The sequence below is a fragment of the Theropithecus gelada genome, chromosome 4, assembly GCF_003255815.1.
Source record: "Theropithecus gelada isolate Dixy chromosome 4, Tgel_1.0, whole genome shotgun sequence".
Lineage (NCBI taxonomy): Eukaryota > Metazoa > Chordata > Mammalia > Primates > Cercopithecidae > Theropithecus > Theropithecus gelada.
Window position 1 is genome coordinate 106,857,427 of NC_037671.1, and position 18,954 is coordinate 106,876,380.

At 44.8% G+C, this 18,954-nt stretch overlaps 1 protein-coding gene across 3 annotated transcripts in view; it reads right to left on the reverse strand.

Annotated features, from left to right (window-relative positions):
- Window positions 1-15,460: 15,460 nt before the first annotated feature.
- The window catches only part of SCML4 (Scm polycomb group protein like 4), a 120,886-nt gene continuing 117,392 nt past the window's right edge, over window positions 15,461-18,954 (reverse strand). For all 3 annotated transcript variants that reach the window (XM_025383206.1, XM_025383205.1, XM_025383207.1), the window contains one exon: window positions 15,461-18,622. In XM_025383206.1, coding sequence (XP_025238991.1) covers window positions 18,497-18,622 — 126 coding nt within the window. In that variant the 3' untranslated portion in view covers window positions 15,461-18,496. The remainder of the gene's footprint in view (window positions 18,623-18,954) is intronic.

The window sequence follows — 18,954 nt, forward strand, 5'->3', positions numbered from 1 at the left end:
CAGGAAGACAATTATATTTTTCAGCTTCCTTTGTACTTAGATGGGGTTTGGGTCAATGCAGGTAGAGTGATGTATGCAGTTTGCAGGCTTGGTATAATTCCCTCTGCGCAATCCTTCTTTTCTCTCTTTTCCTCCCATGGCAACTGCAGAGGACACATGTTGAGGATTGTAATGTTACAAGATGGAAAGAGACTAGATCCCTGGGTCTCTTCTTCAAGGAGAACGCTTGGACCCACATCGGGCTGTGGTATAAATGAAACACAAGTGTTATGTTAAGCCCTTGATATTTTGGGTTGTTTGTTACAGTAGCTTGCTTTACTTATCATGACTAATACAGTGCTTATTCTGTGACAGATATTAGACATGCATGACCTCATTAAGTGCTTAGAACAATCCTATGAGATAGGCCTACTACTAGCACCCCTGTTTTACAAGTGAGGATGCAAAGATGTGGAATAACTTGTCCAAAGACTCACAGCTAGGAAGTAACAGGGTCAGGAATCAAATTCTTATAGTCTGGCTCCCAAATCCCCATGCTTGGGCTTCCTGCTGTGTTCATTACTGGGAACTGACTACTGCAGGATCCTGTGAATGAGGCAGATCACAGCAAGAGGATTATAAAAGAAAAGTTATAAGAGCTACTAAAATATTATCTTTGTCACAGTGACTCCAATTTTTTAGGGCTAGGCTCAACTCTAAGTTGTGCAGCCCATACACCTCACTACAGGAGTAAGGTAGTCTCAGTGAAAGACATTTTGTCTTTCTTTCCTCTCCTTGTCCTAGCCAGTCCCATGTGCAGTAGGCTGGAGGGTGGCCTAGCCTACTCCACTTCCTCTTAGATGTGTGAATCTGGGCAGGAGGTTAACTGAGTAACCAAGTGAAGACCAGTTCAGAAAGGAAAGCTGGCCTGAATCTTGATCCAGAAAGGGAAGCCCTGTGAATGAGTTTGTTTTCACACTGCTGATAAAGACATACCCGAGACTAGATAATTTATAAAGGAAAGAGGTTTAATGGACTCACAGTTCCACATGGCTGAGGAGAGCTCACAATCATGATGGAAGGCAAGGAGGAGCAAGTCATATCTTACTGTGATGGTGGCAGGCAAAAAGAGAGACTTGTGCAGGGAAACTCTTCTTTATAAAACCATCAGATCTCGTGAGACTTATTCACTGTCACGAGAACAGTACGAGAAAGACCCACCCCCATGATTCAATTACCTCCCACCGGGTCCCTCCCGCAACATGTGGGAATTGTGGGAGCTATAATTCAAGATGAGATTTGGGTGGGGACACAGCCAAACCATATCACCCTGCCTCGCCCTTTCTTGGTGACTTCTCTCATCCTTCCTGGGAACTTATCTAGTCTCTAATCACCGGATAGAGAACATTCTGTTTGTCCCACTGGCCCAGACTCCTGGAACTGGTGAGTCCTCAGTGACGCTGGGAGTTGGAGAAAGGAAGAAATGGTTGGGGGCTTTTGTTTGTTATCTTCTTCCATTCTCACTTATAAAAGCTACTACTGATTATTATGTTCATGTTTCAGGTGAACAAGCTAAGGCTTAAAGAGGATGTCACTTGCCCAAAGTCATGGGGCTTGGAAGATAAAATAGAGTCTGAACACTGGTCTCCCTGGCTGCAAAGTTCCTTCTTTCAGGATTCTCTTGGTAGGGCTTGTTTCTTAGTGAAAGTAATCAGCTTTCTAGTGACCATTTGGAACCTCCTCACTCTTATAAATAAATATATTTAATTTTCTGGAATACAAATGTCATCATTCACCATTATTTTCCTTCTACTTTGGCTGCCCTCCATACTTTTTAATTGTTCAGGGACAAGTCATTTCTTTGTGGGCTCTGAGTGCTGCCCTGTAAATTCAATTTACTTTCTGTGGATAACAGTGAAAGGCAAAATTGGCCAAGTCTGGGCTACTAATAGCCCACCCATCTCAGGGAGTCTTATGACCTTTTGTGGAGGTGTTTAATAAGAAACAGATTTTTTGGGGTTCTGCACAGAGCTTGAAGGTCCATCCTCTTGCTGGGGAATAAGAGGAAGTGATAATATATTTATTCTGTGCCCTGCCAGTTTGAAACAAGGGCAGGAGTATCTAGATAATTATTTTTTTTTAATTTTTTGAGACAGAGTCTCACTTTGTCATCCAGGCTGGAGTGCAGTGGTGCGATCTCAGCTCACTGCAACCTCTGCCTCACGGATTCAAGAGATTCTCCTGCCTCAGCCTCCCAAGTAGCTGGGACTACAGGCACCTGCTAGCACGCCAAGCTAATTTTTTTTTTTTTTTTTTTTTTAGTAGAGATGGGGTTTTGCTATGTTGGCCAGGCTGGTCTTGAACTCCTGACCTCATGGTCCGCCTGCCTCAGTCTCCCAAAGTGCTGGGATTACAGGTGTGAGCCACTGCAACTGGCCATGTCTAGGTAATTCTACACTCACCTTGCCTGTACTCTCTGGATAATAAAATGAGTTTAGCGGGTGATGATGATGATGATGATGATGATGATAATGACTCATCACCTGCAGGTGATATGAGATTATTGGAAGGACAGAATGACAGATCTGAAAGGGACCCCAAAAACCACTGGCTTCCAAGACAATTTTTACAACAGTGGATTCCTTTCTTCAAACATAATCATACACTCCAGCATATGAAGTAGATCAAAGTGGAGCAGTTCTAGATGACAGGGAGCAGGAGGCTGTCCCTGGTCTGTCCCCCCAACCCTCAGGGACCCTCAGAACACAACTTCAAAAGCCAGGCCTCATTCAACGCCTTTGTTTTACAGATGAGGAAACAGAGGCCCAGTCTGTGAAGTTACTCAGCAGAAACCTCCAAAAATGGGCGAGGGTGGGAGGCTGAGGTGTCAGGGGGTTTCAGAACAGTTTTCCCTCTTTTGGGTGCAATTCTTGAAGGCCATCAGGCCAGGTGTGCTTTCTCCCTCAGTGGCTCTCAGCTGTGACGGGGCAGAGGCACCTGAGAGCGTCTGGGAGGACTGTCACCTGCGAGTCAGGAAGAGCAGAGCCTGGAATTGCTCAGTCTGAGGTTGGAGTGGCCATGGTGGCCTCTTCTTTGAGGACCCAAACCCAGTGGAAATGGGATTAGTCTTCCCTCAATTCTCATCAACCACACTAAGGAGAATCAGGTCCTCTCAAGGCTGGACTGCCCCGCCTCTGTCCTCATGGAAGCACCCAGACCTCCCACACAGGAGCTCCTGCCAGCCCCTCAGGGGTGCCTGAGCTGTCCTCACATGCTCAGCTTCCCCGTCAGGTGCGCACAGTGCAGGGTCATTGGGAAATCAGTCAGATGTTATGCCTGAAGCACCCAGTGCCTGGCCTGGCCCCCAGGAGGATGCAGCCTTGGTCTTCCTTCTCCTGTGCTTTCAGCCAGAGTTGGAAAACCGCTTTCCCAGGCCCTGAGTTTCCTAAGGCCCTGCCCAGGATTTTCCTGCAAGCTCTGATTGCACTCTGCTGGTCCGCTTAAAACTCCTAGCGGGGAGCTGGCTCATGTCACGAAAGCTGCTTTTTAGAGGGGACGCCGCCCAGCTGCATAATCAAATATTAGAAGGCCAAATGAGAAATCACAGCTTGGAATGAGGTCTAGAGCCTTGACCAGCTTTTCAAGTCATAAATCATATTCATTCTCCAAAAAGGGTGGGTCACGAGGACCTCTAGGCACCTCAACATGAGCTGTTGCAAACAGCAATGGTAGTGTGAGCCACGGGGTAGAAATCCGGTGAACAACCCATCGGGCTCAAAGCTCCCCACCCGCGGGAGAGATTCTGTGTCATCAAATGGGGGTAATGGAACCCCGGAGCCCTTTGTCCCGGCCCTTCCCTGAAGCCCTGGCCTCCCCGCTAGCTTCCACACCAGCACGATGCAGACAAAGACCCACTGGGGATTTTCAGAGCTTTTACTGGATGCCTCTTTAAAGTGTCTAATTTTAATGAAGAAATCTTTCATCTGCCATCCTGTTTCCAGGAGACAGGTTTGGAAGGAATTTTCACAAGTCACTAAGGCCCCTTGGAAATGTGTTTTTTGGTGGAAAATGTAAGGCTGTAAGACATGCACAGAGATGTTCTCACTGGGGGCGGGAGTGGAGGAGGCAAGGGGAAGAAATAAAACACCAAGAAAAAAACGCTTCAAGAGCCAAGTGGAGGAAGGATGCAGAGGTGCAACCGAAAGGGGAAAAGTGTTTGGGAATATATAAAGAATAAGTCAGCCAGAAAACACAGAGTCTCTCCCTGGGGAAATTATATGCAGCTCTAAAAAAATGCTACGGACTGGAAAGTGCATGGGAGGGGTGGGTGAGAGGGGTGGGGTGAGGGGAGAGAAAGGGCGGGAAGGAAAATGTCATCAACAACTGGAATGAGGTAGAGACAGTACATGCACACAGAAAACATGCCAGAGAAAAAAAAAATACCCTCAAGTTCCTCCCCTCTGCAGCTTTCTGAGCCAAAAAGAAAAAATAAAGGCAACAACTGCTGAACTGGAGAGATGATGGAGATGGAAGAGCAGGTCTGCAGGGTCATGCAGCTGTGAGTGCAGGGGATGTGCTCAGACACAGCCCTGCCCCTCTGGAGGTGATGTCGGCTAGAAAGCCTCCCTTGCATACCCTCCTGGTTTCCAGATGCCTTTCTCCCAAGAACCTCTTGTCCTGTATTTTTCACCAAGGGAGCAGCTTCCCTTGCGCGCCCCCCCACCCCACTCCCCCCACCCAACCCCTGGACTGGAAGGAGCTCCCACAGCACTTCCTGTCCGCTGCATGACACTCTCACCATTATGCCACATGGGACAATAGTGCCATCGTGGTGGGAGGTCAAGGCTGACGTCAACGAGTTCAGCAAAACCTGAGACTTCAAGGAGGTTCCTGGGCCCGACAGGGAAAGGGATAGGTGAATATGCATAAACTCACGCAGAGGAAATTTGGCCGCTGATGCTATGGAATTTAAACACAAACATGAGTCAAGGGGTGGAGCGGGGAGGGTGAGAGAGTGTTGAGACAAAATTCATAGACTATTCCATGATGAAATGGCAAGTGAGAATCACAGGGGTTAATGGAGATGGTTTTGTTAAAAGAGAGGGGCCCTCCCCCCATCACTAAATCACTGGACAAGGCTGATGAGCAGAGCCACCTAGGGTTGGCGGTGACTTGAGTTAGGCTTTCACAAGCCTGCGAATTTACTCTTGGTGGCCGTGACAGGGTATCTCCTGAAGCTGATGATGAAAAAAGGTGTGTTTTCCTACCTCTTTAGGATATACAGTCCAAACCAGCACCAAATAATGGAGGAGTTTGGCAGGGGGGCAGGTTTACATGACTTTGAAATTTCTGAATGAAAATATCATCCTGAATTACACACAAAAGGCATTTCCCATGTGCTTCTGTTTACCTTGTTTCTGCTAACGAGATATTACTTATAAATGTAAAATGTTAAGGATGTTGTCTTCAGCCTGGAGAGAAAGAGAGCGTAATTTGCGGCTTTTGCTCAGAGTGATAACCTTATTAAGTAATGGGATTCGCTGATTAACTGCTGCTAACAAAGCATTGTTGCCAAACCTGATAGTCTGAAACCATCAACAGAGATGCTGTCAGAACCACTTCTCCATCCCACCAACCCTGGGGGATTTTACAGAGATATTTCTCATTTAAATAACACTCATTTTTCAGTATTTTTTATTGCTTCCACTAATAGGTTAACAATAAGTTAAGAGCCACTCCTAAATGGATATCGAATCAACCTTGGTGAAGAGTTCAAGGAGAAAAGCAATTCTACTTAAAAAATGATTTTTTAATGAAAGGGGTAATGGGAAAATGTGCGAGTTCATTGAGCACTAGAATGAATGGAAGTTCTTAGTCAGAGATCAGAAGGCAGGATCTGCCCATGCTCAACATATGTGATGGCACTTTAAATTCCTAGAACGGAGCAATATCTCTTTCACAGTGATTCACATAGTATGTGGGAAATTCTCTTTTCCGGTAACTTGCCTAAGAAAATCAACTCCATTCTGGTCTTAAGAAATACTTTACTACTTAGATAATCAGGAGAGAGACCCCTGAGGTAGGTCATCTTGGTCTTAGCTATATATCTCCTATAATTCCTCTCTTCCCTACAGAGCCCCGATGAGTCCCACCAGCTCAGGACTCTCAAGGTCATGAATCTAGTCATAAACAGCCCGTTCTGCAGCTAAGTCATAGACCCAGGGGCTATTAGAGCGGGCCAGGGTGGGGCTGTGGAACGTGGACCTTGTCTAGTCCAACTCCCTGGGGTCTGGAAAGGTGAACTGGCTTGCCCAAAGCCCTCATCTGGTCAGTGAGAAAGCCAGGACTGAAATCTGGGCTTGTGGCTTCTGGTCCAGTCTGTCTTCTGGCTTGTGAGAAACAGGGAGTGAGGGGGGCAGTGTACGTACATAGGCATATTCCCATGTGCACACACCTATACATCAACTTTGAGCCTCACTCTGCTCATTAACTGCTGATCCCGTCTCTCCATGATGTCTAATCATCCACATGGCACAACTGTTTTCCCAGGGCAAGATGCTTCCCTCCTTTTTTTTTTTTTTTTTTTTTTTTTTTGAGATGGAGTTGCACTCTGTTGCCCAGGCTGGAGTGCAATGCCACGATCTCAGCTCACTGCAACCTACGCCTCCTGGGTTCACGCCATTCTCCTGCCTCAGCCTCCCGAGTAGCTGAGACTACAGGCATGCACCACCACGCCCAGCTAATTTTTGTGTCCTTAGTAGAGATGGGGTTTCACCATGTTGGCCAGGATGATCTCAATCTCTTGACCTCATGATCTGCCTGCCTCGGCCTCCCAAAGTGCTGGGATTACAGCTGTGAATTACCGTGCCTGGCCGCTTCTCTTCTTCTTTTCTAGGCCTGAAAGTGTTCAGGTGTTCAGGTAGCCAAATCTGTGTTCAGATTTGACAGAAAAATATAACATTTATGTCAGGATTTCTTCATCTTGGATCATTTATAGGTAGGATACTATTGTTTGTACAACTGTAATGAGAAAAAACTAGTAAAAGAAGCTGGGTTTTGAGAGCTTGTGTCTAACTACTGGAGGAGAGCAGACTCAGAGAAGGGACCCTTAAATCCGGGTAAGTGAGGGCACTTGGAGGTGTATTTACTTGTGTTGGCTCAGAGACTTAGACTTCCTGGATGTATGAGAGAGGTCATTCAGTGTGGACCCGTGCTGGGGGAGAGAGGACGGATATGAGCTTGGAAATCATTTTGTTCAAGGCAGGGCAAGTAGCAAGATTAAAATTCTCAGTCTATTAAGTTGTAAGCAAACCAAGGGCAGATGATGAGAGACGGCTTTGGAGGCCTGCACCCAATACTCCCCAAGACTGGCCTTCCTTGCTGGCCTCACCCAGCCATCGAGTACACGGTTATGGGAGGATTACCTCCTTTAACCCCCTGAATTGCTTTCATTGAGAACCGTGTTGCCTTTGCCAATGATCATTGCTAAGCATTAGGGACAGGGTAGAGGCCTCTGGGTAGGAAATCGGCAGGTCAGGATTGGGGCTGGATCAAAATCCAGAAGGAATTGTGACCCTCCAACTAGAGCCACAACCAACCAACAGGAGTAGACTACCCTGGAGTAGGACTCCAGATTCTGCAGACACTGTCTGAGGGCCTTTGACAAGCACTGTAATTTATTTTAATCCTCTCCCTAACAGAGAAGGGAGGCCCTCTTGTCTCTGGTTACTGACCAAGAAGGAGACTGTGTTAGCCATTCTTGCATGGGTATAAAGAAATACCCAAGACTGGGTCATTTATGAAGAAAACAGGTCTAATTTGCTCACTGTTTTGCAGGTTGTACAGAAGCATGGCGCTGACTTCTGCTCGGCTTCTGGGGAGGCCTCAGGGAGCTTCTACTCTTGGCAGAAGGTAAAGAGGGAGCTTGCACATCACACAGCAGGAGCAGGAGCAAGAGAGGGCGGGAGGTGCCATACACTTTTAAGCAATCAGATCTTGTGTGAACTCACTCACCACTAAGGGGATGGCGCTCATCCATTCATGAAGGATTCACCCCCATGACCCAAACATTCCCACCAGACCCCACCTCCAACACTGGGGATTACATTTCAACATAAGATTTGGTGGGGACAGAGTTTCAAACCATATCAGAGACCCTAGAGGAGAGACTGGCCCAAGATGACCCTGGGTGGACACTCCCCTCGGGGCTCTGATCAAATCTCACATTTCTTGCCTGCACCAGACCACCCCTTTGTGATCATAGGAAGGTCAGGGGAACAGAGTAAGCTTCTTAGAGAACCCTGGACTTCTGTAATGAGTCTCTCCAGGCCGAGTGCAGTGGCTCGCACCTATAATCCCAGCACTCTGGGAAGCTGAGGAGGGCGGATTGCTTGAACCCGGGAGTTTGAGACCAGCTTGGGCAACATGGCGAAACCTTGTCTCTATAAAAAATACACAGCTTAGCCAGGCATGGTGGTGTGCACCTGTAGACCTAGCTACTCGGGAGGCTGAGGCACAAGGATTCCTTGAGCCCAAGAGGTTGAAGCTCTTGGGAACTGTGATTGCACCACTGCACTCCAGCCTGGGAGACAGAGTGAGACCCTGTCTCAAAAAAAAAAAAAAAAAAAAAAAAAATTCTCTCCTGAACCAGTGTGGGGCCTGGGCTGGCTGCCCTGAGGTACAGCAGGTCTCCAGGTGACGGGGGCCTTCCAGGTAGCAGTGAATCAGCCTCTGTAGCTTCAGTTGTCTATGGGCCACCTTGAAAAAGCTTATCCTTGCTCTCTACCTATGGGAACCAGTCCTAATGAAAGAGTAATCAACATAGAGAAGTTGATCAGATAAAACATATACGAGCTCACATAAATTTTATTCTTTATTTAAAATACAGAAATACTTTTTACAGCATGAACAGAAAGTACTACATTGTGTTGAAATCTTAAGATTTAGAAATCTCACTGAATCATACCCAGGCCCATGATGCATTGTACTAGAAAAAAATACTGTATCAAAAATGAAAGCAAACAAACAAAAACCACCCCAAACTATTAAAATCATTAAGGCCAGTAGTGGTTGTTTAATGAAATTGTACATACCTGACTGTGGTGTACATACCAATCACTGTTTAAGAGAATACATTAAAAACAGAAAAATTGACCTCTAAATAATGAACTAATTGCCCCCCTGCAAAAGTTACAAACAATAACAGGCTTTGAAAGATTTAAAGCACCTTTTGATGGCCAATTTATGAAAACACTGTGTATGATAAAATAAGTACATCCAACTCACTCCTAAGTAGCACGCTATACTTACAGCCTGCTTATGACAAATGAGAGATCATAAATATATGCAGTAAGAATACATGTGTGTTCATACTCAGATAATGTATATGTATGCACAGTATGTGATGAAATTAAACTAGAGGATAAATAACTTTAATAAACTCTACATTTTGAGGCACATGGGGAATAAAATTCATGTTGTTTCTAAGTTATAGACACAGCATCTTTTTTTTTCCCTATCTCGGTACCTTAGTGTAATGCCGATTTGCATTTAACCTAGTTATCTTATGTTTGCATGCTTTGCAAACTGAATTACAGGACCAAATTGCCTATTATAATTTTCCATTATGTAACACAATTACATAGGAACACTTTGAGGTGAGAGGATTGTCCCAAAATTAGGAAACACTGATTTCAGCATGCTTGCAAAGAGCAAAGATTAAGGAGAGGCCCTTTCCCCAGGTAACAGGGTTTACTGCTGTCTCTCTCCAATGTAAACGCCACTCACCGTTACAATGAGCTATATTCACTAATGTCTAGTCTGCAAAATTAGATCCACTGGTTTTGTTTTGTTTTTAAAGAAGCTAGGACCTAAAACGACACCATTTCCTAAGCTGAAAGCTTCTCTCTCCCCGAGCACTTCCAAGTAAAACATGGAGTTGAACTAATGTTCCAAGATTCCATTACGTTCATAAGAAATGAAAGCACAATGAATTTTCATACAATTAGAATATCTGCAGTACATACGCCGAGTCCTTCTTGCACATGTGCCTCAGCACAAGCAAATGACGTGCAAACTTTCACTGATGACCTTTCTCTTTAGTTTGCAAACCCAATCATAGAAAAACACATGAACATGTGCACACACCTCCTCTGAAAATCCTTAATTAGAAGGGAGGAAAGACTGTCTCGGTAGAGAAGAGGGAAGGTAGTCAACCCTGTTTCTATCTTACCGGGATGAGGAGATGACCTGTTTGCACCGTTGGTTTCTGGTTGTTTCATAGTGTGCAAATAAAGTAAGACGTTTTACCAGGGAAAAGGTGCAGCTGCTGCTCTCCCAGATGGGGCGAGATCGGGAAGTCTCCCAAGTGGGTATATGGGGTAGAGAAGTAGCATAAAGAGGTGGAAACATGAGATTAACTAAGGCTGAGTTGAAAGAAAGATTCTGAAAATAAACCTGTCAACTTACAAAACAAAAGACATAACATTTCAATCATCTTGATTCTACCTCACGAGCTTGGGAACACGGATTTCACTAACTCATGCGCCCTCATTGGTTAGTGGGAGTCTTGTTGGATAATGACAGCCTAGTGTAGCTAGTAAAACACACCTTTTGGCCCCATGAAGGGAGAAGCTTCATGATGTTACAGTCATACTTCAGTAACAAAAAGTTTTCACTGTTAGTGAAAAAAAATAGCAGCAAGACAATTACGATAAAATGATTTTATTCAATCAGTTTATTTCATTTTCTTGCATGTGAATAGAATGAAAAGCAAATTTATCCACAAATGTATTTGAAATATGAAATGTTTATGTGAATGAAATTACTTCTAAGTATATACAGTAGAGAAATTATCTAATCAACAGATATCTATAACATGGAAATATTTTCTCTGTAAAGCAAATGATATTTCATATTTTCTTGAGGATAAAATGAGAGGAGCTCTTTTTTTAAATCCCCAAGTGATCAAAGATATAGCTAGAAGATGACAGAAAATTAAATAATATGGCTTAGAACACAATGGATAATAAAATAAATCAAAGTCCCTCAAACTTTCTCACACTTAGACAGAAATACTTTCAGTTCCTGAGGAGGAAACACGTTTGACTTCTAGAAAGACCCCGAGGTGCGCATTGTGCTGGAGAAAGGCCAGGAATGGAAACTTTTTTTTCCCCAGAGCTATGCTGCCTTTCTCCTTCCTCTAAACCACATTTTCTTTTGGGAAATATGTCATCATCTTTCCCTACTCAGACACAAGCCACTTAATATTGCATACGTCTCAGTAGTCTTGTAAACGTCCAAAAACAATACCACACCCCAGAAATGCTTCTGATGTCGTCACTGTCCTTCGTTTTTCATGCTGGTTGGACCCTCCTCACTTACACACGAGGCTCTGGCCCGGCTTTGGTCATGAGGCTGTACAGTCAGTGCTAACTGGGTCTGGACAATGCTGTGTTCTATAAAGAACTTTGGCATTATCTGAATTGCTGCTGGATGTCAGAGTGACTCCATGCAGGTTGCAGGATGGCGGGAGAAGCAGCTTGTGGTTCTCAAGAGGTACATCGAATTGGCACCAGGTCACTTAAGCTTCAGGGCTGAATGAAGAGGGACAGCTAGTGAGAAGGGCATTGTGCTTCATGAAGATTGAAGAGGCGCCTCAGTGGGACATCAGGGTGAGTCACAGAATGAAACATTCAGAAGGGCGGAGACTCTCATTCCCAACCTCAGGCATTGAGCTGAGAGGGTTAGACCTTGAGAAATAGAACAAGTGGAGATTGGGCAGGAAGCGGGGCAGAGTCAAGAAATACTGTGGGTGGGTGACAACTGGACAGAGATCAGAACCGCTGGGCTAGGGAGAACAGAGTTGGCTTACTCTTATTTCTTTCTCTACCCCGTCTCTATCCCCAAAGGCATTTGAGCTAGTGGAATGGAGAAAGACAAAAAAGAAAACAAACCAACAAAAAAACACGGAGGCAGGAAGAAATAATAGAACGAAAAGTAAAAAACGAGTGGGAAAGAATGGCCAAGTGGTGCTTACGTGGCCTTGAGAAGTTATGGGCCCATGAGAGAAGAGGATCAAAAAATATCTAGATGAGGTTGCAAAGGAGGAGAAGCAGAAACCAGCAGACATGAAAAAGCAGAGAGAGGAGTCAACAGCCTATAACTACTATGGCAGCACAGCCCCACTGGCCTTGGCCAAAGTAACTGAGCTGGGAATGCTTTTAAAGGTCATCTGGATGACTCCCCTCCTTTTCCAGATGAGGAGATGGAGGTACAGGGGGAGGTGACTTGGAGAGCTTGTTTCTTGCACACTGTACCATGCTCTGCCCCCCAAAGAGCAATGTGGAACCCACGGGGCAGAAGGTTCTGCCCTGGAGGGGAGCTGTCCAGGTGTCCCCCAAGATCTCTTTTTCCCAACTGTAGGATTCTAGGGTTCTACATGTGAAGGTGGTCTCTGTATGTTTGCAAACACTCACAATATCCTCAGCTTACCATGCCTAAGGATATAGCAGTAACAATACTTTAAAATGAATATGTTGAATGTTATACATCCAAATACTGTTGTCCTTCAAAATAGTCCATACGTTGCTGCTCCTTATTTTAACACCTGCCTAATATAGTTAAGTTAACCAGTGAATTGTGGCTGTTATTGTTCAAACTGTTTGTACCAAGTAAGAAAACACACAAGGAAAAGACAAACGAATGTGTGTGAAAACACATGATTTGAAACCTGAAACTGATTACCCATGTCATGCACCAGGCATGAGCCCAGTGGCTTTGGCTTTCTCCAAAAAGAAAAAAAAAATCCACCCTCAAGGGATGATGACGGGTTTCCAACAACACTTTAAAAAGAATGTAGTTGAGAATGCTACATTTATGGTAGAGGTAGCCTTCGGTCATACATCATTGCTGTAAAGCCACACCTAGTGAGGCGCCATTATTTCGTAATGAGCTGTTTGGAGAAGCAAGGCTTCGGGTGTATTCCAAAGTTGGAGCCAACAGAAGAGGTTGATGTTGGCCTGTGCAAGCACCTAGTGCATGGAACTGACTCTAAGGCTCAGACGATGTGGTCAAGCCCCAGAGCAGGGTAGGGTGGGAAGACAGCTGAGGTATAGGTGGTCTGTGTGGTATATGTAGACCCTTCAAATGGAAAGATGCTGCTGGCCCCACACTGTCTGGCATCACTGTTTAATCACCCGTGGCTCTACCTGCCGTCTCTTCCTCTGCAGGAAATCGAGCCCAATGCTAAGCATGGGGAGAACCTCCGGGCTCCTTATGTAGGATTTTAAGAGCGCAGATCTGGGGCCTCTCTTGTGAAAGCACAGTGAAGAAAAGCAAATCCTCCTCTAAAAGTGTGCTTTTGCCCAGAACTGCTTCTAAGTTGGGGGCATTTCCTGAAGCCTGGGAGAGTCACAGCGAGTGTTCTCTCCAGGCCGGCATCTTGGTGAGGCCCATGTGTGATAACACCACCGAAACCACAAAGGAATTTACCATGGGAAGTGTCCCAGCAGTTGCTTATTAGCATTAGAACCATTACACCAAGTCTATTGTTAGCAGACTTGTTTTCATTATCCTTATCTGGTGGCAGTAAATAACAGCGATTCTCTTTCAAGCAAATGCTAGATTTCCAAAAATCCAGCTTCCAATCGTCTGTGCAGGGATCGTCTTGGATTAGGATAACCGTCGGAGTGGATAACACCCTAGAAGCTGAGGTGCCCAGCGCTCTTCATGCAGGAGCAGGGCGGGACACACAGGAGCTGCCTGCAGGTGGAGGCAGGTGATGCTGCTGGGTTTGACCTCACAGAATGGAAACAAGAAGGTTTGTTCCCCTGCATGTCTGACCATCTGCTGGACCATCCCCAGTGTTCTCAGTGTGGCCCTCTCACGCCACAGGGGAGGGATGGGGCACATGGCAAGGCAACAGGAGAGCCCGGCAGGTGCTCAGTTCTTAGAATGTTTATGACCAAAAAAAAAAAAAAAATCAGACCCATGGACAGGTTTGCACCCCTCTCCTTAAAAAAAGATTGCAGTTTTTAAAAAAATCACCTACTCTTTCACAAGTCCATGTCTTGTTATCTGAGGTTTTAAAAAAAAGTGAGTCCAAAAAAGTGAGTTCCCCTCTATCCCCAGTGGAGTAGAGCTGAGAAGTGACCCCTTCAGAGCAGAGGTCAGACCGTGCCTGCTGACTGCTTACACATATGAAAACCTGGCTGTTTCTTTAGAACAAGAGCAGAATATTTCCATCTTTCGAGACCTTCTGACAATGACTAAATTTCAGTCCCTGGTCACCTATGGACATCTCCAATTATCTTCAGAGATTTGACAAAATTCTCCTAAAACCATCTCAAAAATAATTTTAAAAGAATTTTAATTTAAAAAATAAGAACTATTCCGTACAGCACATAGATACAAAAATAGGTTATTGCAGCATGAAGGGTTGGGGCTGTTAGAATCGCTGCTTTCATTGTTTTCCTAAGAAACTTATGGTGTAGGCCTCCCTCTGTCACTGGTTTCCTTCTCCAGTAAACCAGCCCTAGTCCCATATTCCTTCCCAATGTATTTAATATAGTTGGTAGCAGCCCTGCTGCAGGGAAATGGTGAGAGCTCCGTGTACTCTCTGGTAGGTGCTAAATGCCCACAAGACAATTGTTCCCTGCCGTGGGCTCCCCAGCAAGGCGTTTCCCCAGAGTCACCTGGAGCCCAGGCTTGGCACATACAATCATCCTCCTGAGGGGGCAGGCCCAGAGTCCCAGAGCAGCCCTGGTCACCCGGCTTCCTCAAGGGCATACCCTAGTAGAAAAAGAGGGGGCACTTAGTAGTAGCAACCAGACCACAGTGGGTTCTGCCTCCGTATTGCAAACCAAGCAAAGGCAATGGCTCATACACTCCCAAGCACTCACTTCCTAAGGCTCTTCCAACTACAGTGTCAGGAAACACACACACACACACACACACACACACACACAGACAAGACCCACGGCTTTCACCTAAAGTCTTCGCACAGGGAATAATGTGATTCATGAAATATTTAAAAGGCCTTAGGCAATAGAATTGTCTCTTGATTTTTTTTTTTTTTCGGTGTTTAACAGACAAGTGTAATTGGAAATGTTTGGAGCATGAACACAGGCACACACACATACACACTGTAATTTGGAATTATGCAAAACGATATCATTATTCACTACAACCTGAAGCAAAGCTACCGCAATGGAATAACAAGTACCATATCTATACAAGTGCGAGGCCCTCAAGTCGGTTCTCATTTGGACAAGGGTGACCCACGTGGCCTAACCCTTTAAGGTCTGTTTAGAGGAAATGGCCTGGTGTGTTTTACATTTGTGAAGCTATTTAGCCTCCTGGTTTGACAAGATTTTTGAGAGGGGTGAAAATTAATTATAATTGCAGTATTGCTACAATAATTTAGTTGGCTAATTGCATTTCAGTGCAGAAGCAGTCAAGGAAGATTTTCCTCCCCAGGTTATTCTCTGATGTGGCAGCATTTATTTTAAGAGTAATGAGATTTTTAAAAAGTCAAACCTTAAATATCATGGCTTCAGCAATCTGTCCTGCTTAAAGTTTAATGCGAAATGAGATAGCACCTCCGTGAGAGCAGTTCCACGTGAACATGGATCCAGTTTTCTCCGAGACTTCAAATGAGAACCTCTCTCTCCCCTGAAAACTACTCGAGGGATCTGTATGACATTGTTTGGGGCTGATTTTTATTTGCGAGCACCAGTGTTTGTGACTCTGTAGTGAGGGAGGCACTGACGAGGGTGGGTAGGAAGTTTTGAAAACTTAATACTGGAAGTCACCACATGAGGTATCTGTTCATGGAAGAGATACCACAAGTATCGGAAGATTGAGAAAAAAAAAGATGAGTGAAAAACCTGGGTTGTTGTGGGATTTTTCTGGATCTCATTGTTTTCGCACTGGCAGTTCTGAATACATAACCTGTCCCTGGCTGTTTTGAGGGAAATGTATCTAACTCTAGACCAGCAGTGAGCACTTACGATTAATAAACTCTTGAGAGACAGGCCCTATCACCTTAAAATCTTGAAGACTCTGCCCCAAGGCCTGATTCAAGGTACTTTTCTCAGGTGCTGAACCTGTCAGAGGCGTTTGAACCAGAGCAACTCCATCTTGAATTGGAGCTGGGTAAAATGAGGCTGAGACCTACTGGGCTACATTCCCAGGTGGCGAAGGCATTCTGAGTCACAGGATGAGACAGGAGGTCAGCAGAAGACACAGGTCGTAAAGACCTTCTGATAAAACAGGCTGCAGTAAAGAAGTTGGCTAAAACCCACCAAAACCAAGATGGCAACGAGAGTGACCTCTGGTTGTCCTCACTGCTATACTACCACCAGTGCCGTGACAGTTTACAAATGCCATGGCAATGTCAGGAAGTTACCCTATATGATCCAAAAGGAGGGGGTGTGAATAATCCCCCCTTGTTTAGCATATTATCAAGAAATAATCATAAAAATGGGCAACCGGCAGCCCTCAGAGCTGCTCTGACTATGGGGTAGTCGTTCTTTCATTCCTTTACTTTCTTAATAAACTTGCTTTCACTTTACTCTATGGACACGCCCTGAATTCTTTCTTGCATGAGATCCAAGCGCCCTTTCTTGAGGTCTGGATTGGGAACCCCTTCCTGTAACAAAACCATCAGATATCAAGCTCTTCCACACTCTAGCTCAATTCAGTGAGCAAGTTTAGTACATTCTCCTCCTCCCCTTCTCTGCTATGCTGTCAGTCCAGCCACCATTTGTGTGTCTGAAAAGGAGGCTACGATGTGCTTTCTCAAATACAGCACATCAAAGCGGGTCTAATGGCATGACATGGACTATTTCTTATGGCCTTCATCTGGATTCTAACTATATAGAGGGTCACTATGCAGATCTACCCAGGGCTGCCCTCAAGGTTATGCAATTCATGTTCTGCACAACGGCAGCTGATCAAGGGGTGAGGAGGTTGAGCTCCCACCCTGCTCCACTTGCTAGCTGAGACCCCTGCTCAGGTTGTATTCCAGAGAAATGGGTGCCTTTTCTGATTCACCATTGGGCCAAGGGAGGCCCTGAGTCATCCCTAACCCTCTCCCTCCCAGAAATTCCAAAATCTAATGTTCATCTCCTCATCTCCGACACTGTTGATGTCCTCTTAAGGAAGAGATTATGCACATGGCAAAGGTGAATTCATTTTGAAGATATGTTTTCTGCTCAGTGTGAAGAAGAAGAAGAGACAGGGAGGGAAACAGAGAAAAGGGAAGGATAAAATGAATGGTGGAGAAGTTGTCCCTCTGCCTAATAAATTGTGGATTCATCGTCCTTCTCTGGACACAGCTGCAAAGGGGCAGAAAATCAATTTTTTCTATTACTCTATGGTGAGGAAGGAAAACCTATCTGTAAATTGAATTAAACCCCATAATAGCATGTCTGTGTATTTGTTGAGGACTAGAAAAATTAGCCACAGATACAACTACATAACCCAGCAATGTAACTAGAAATCAACACTCTCCCATTTCAAAGCTTCGTTGAGACATTTTCTTTTCCTTTTTTAAAGAAACACCCATGGCTAAATGTCACTAAGATTTTTCGGCATGCCAACACTTCAACACCTCAATGAGGACTCTGGAAGAGAAGGAACTCCAAAGTCCCATCTGGGTAGAGCGTGCTTCCAAATTCTTGCCTTTGCTAGTTGAGTATCAGTCAGTCAGTCAATAATGACTGGATACGAACTAGACCCCTCTAGCTGATGGTTTCTTCCCAAGTCGCAATCTGTGGTGCTAACTGTGGAATAAATCCCCTGTTTCTGTGTGGGCTAGATCTTGTTCACAGACACCGTAACCCATCCACTCAGTACTGAATAATCTTGCTACTGCAGTCAGTGAGGGTCCTGAAATTTCATTAGCAGTCTGCCCTCTAGCGGAGCAACACAGTACTTCAGATTTTCTAGGAATAGAAAAGATTTTTTTTTTTTTTCCTTTTCTTTCATGGAGCAAAATAATTCAAGTTTTCCAGATAGTGCAAGGTGAGGCAGTCATCTTCAGAAGTCAGCTTCCAGAGCTGAGGCAAACAAGGCTCACATGGATAGGTCCCCAGGTCAGAGGCAGAGGCAGATGGTGCTGAGGTGGGTGTCCCTGCAGAGACTGCAGGGACAAAGGTCCTTCTTTCATCCTTTGAACCCTCCAGAACTTTCCTTGGACATAAGCATTCAGTTCCCCACTCTCTCGTTATGCAAATAGGACCCACTTTAAGAGAAATCAGCATAACAGGGATGTTAAAAATCAGAGGCTTTTGTAATTTTTTGGCAAATTATTAACACAGAGAAGCCTTTCAAAAAGGTCCACATTAAATTCTTTAAAAGGCAAAGATTCACAAGTTTTATAAAAAGACCACGTCTTTGTGGCTGTTAATTTTAAGAGGAGAGTCTATTTTGTGATGTTGGTGGGATGTTGGTAAGGCAGAAGATAATCTTGAGATCAGTTGTTTTGGGTTTCGCTTGTGTCTTTTTAAAAAAGTCAGAACTTGGCTTGCTTCAGTTTGTCAATGTGGTAGCAGAGTTTTAGTGCAGGTCCCAGCTTCAGGCCCAGGTACTTCATGACCATGTCACTCTTCAGCAACAGCAGAGCATTGCCATCAATCTCCTGGTGGGATAGGATCAGAAGAAAGAAAATCCAGAAGATGGTCAGAGTCATCAAACAGTGGCTAAGGTTAAGGTATGGTCAGGGGATGTGCTCAGGGCATATGGATTGATTTAGGCAGCATATTCTCTTGGTCCTGGGGCAAGATCTTTTAAAATATTAAAGCAAACAAATACTGTGTTCTCCTCTCCCCATCATCTCCCTGTAGTCATCTGATACACGGGATGTTTCATATTCCTGCCCTCCCCTCATCGAAGGAATCAAACACAACCCCATGTGTGTTCCCAATATCCCACTTAGGAAGTTTATCTCCTCATCCAACCTTGGCTAAAGGG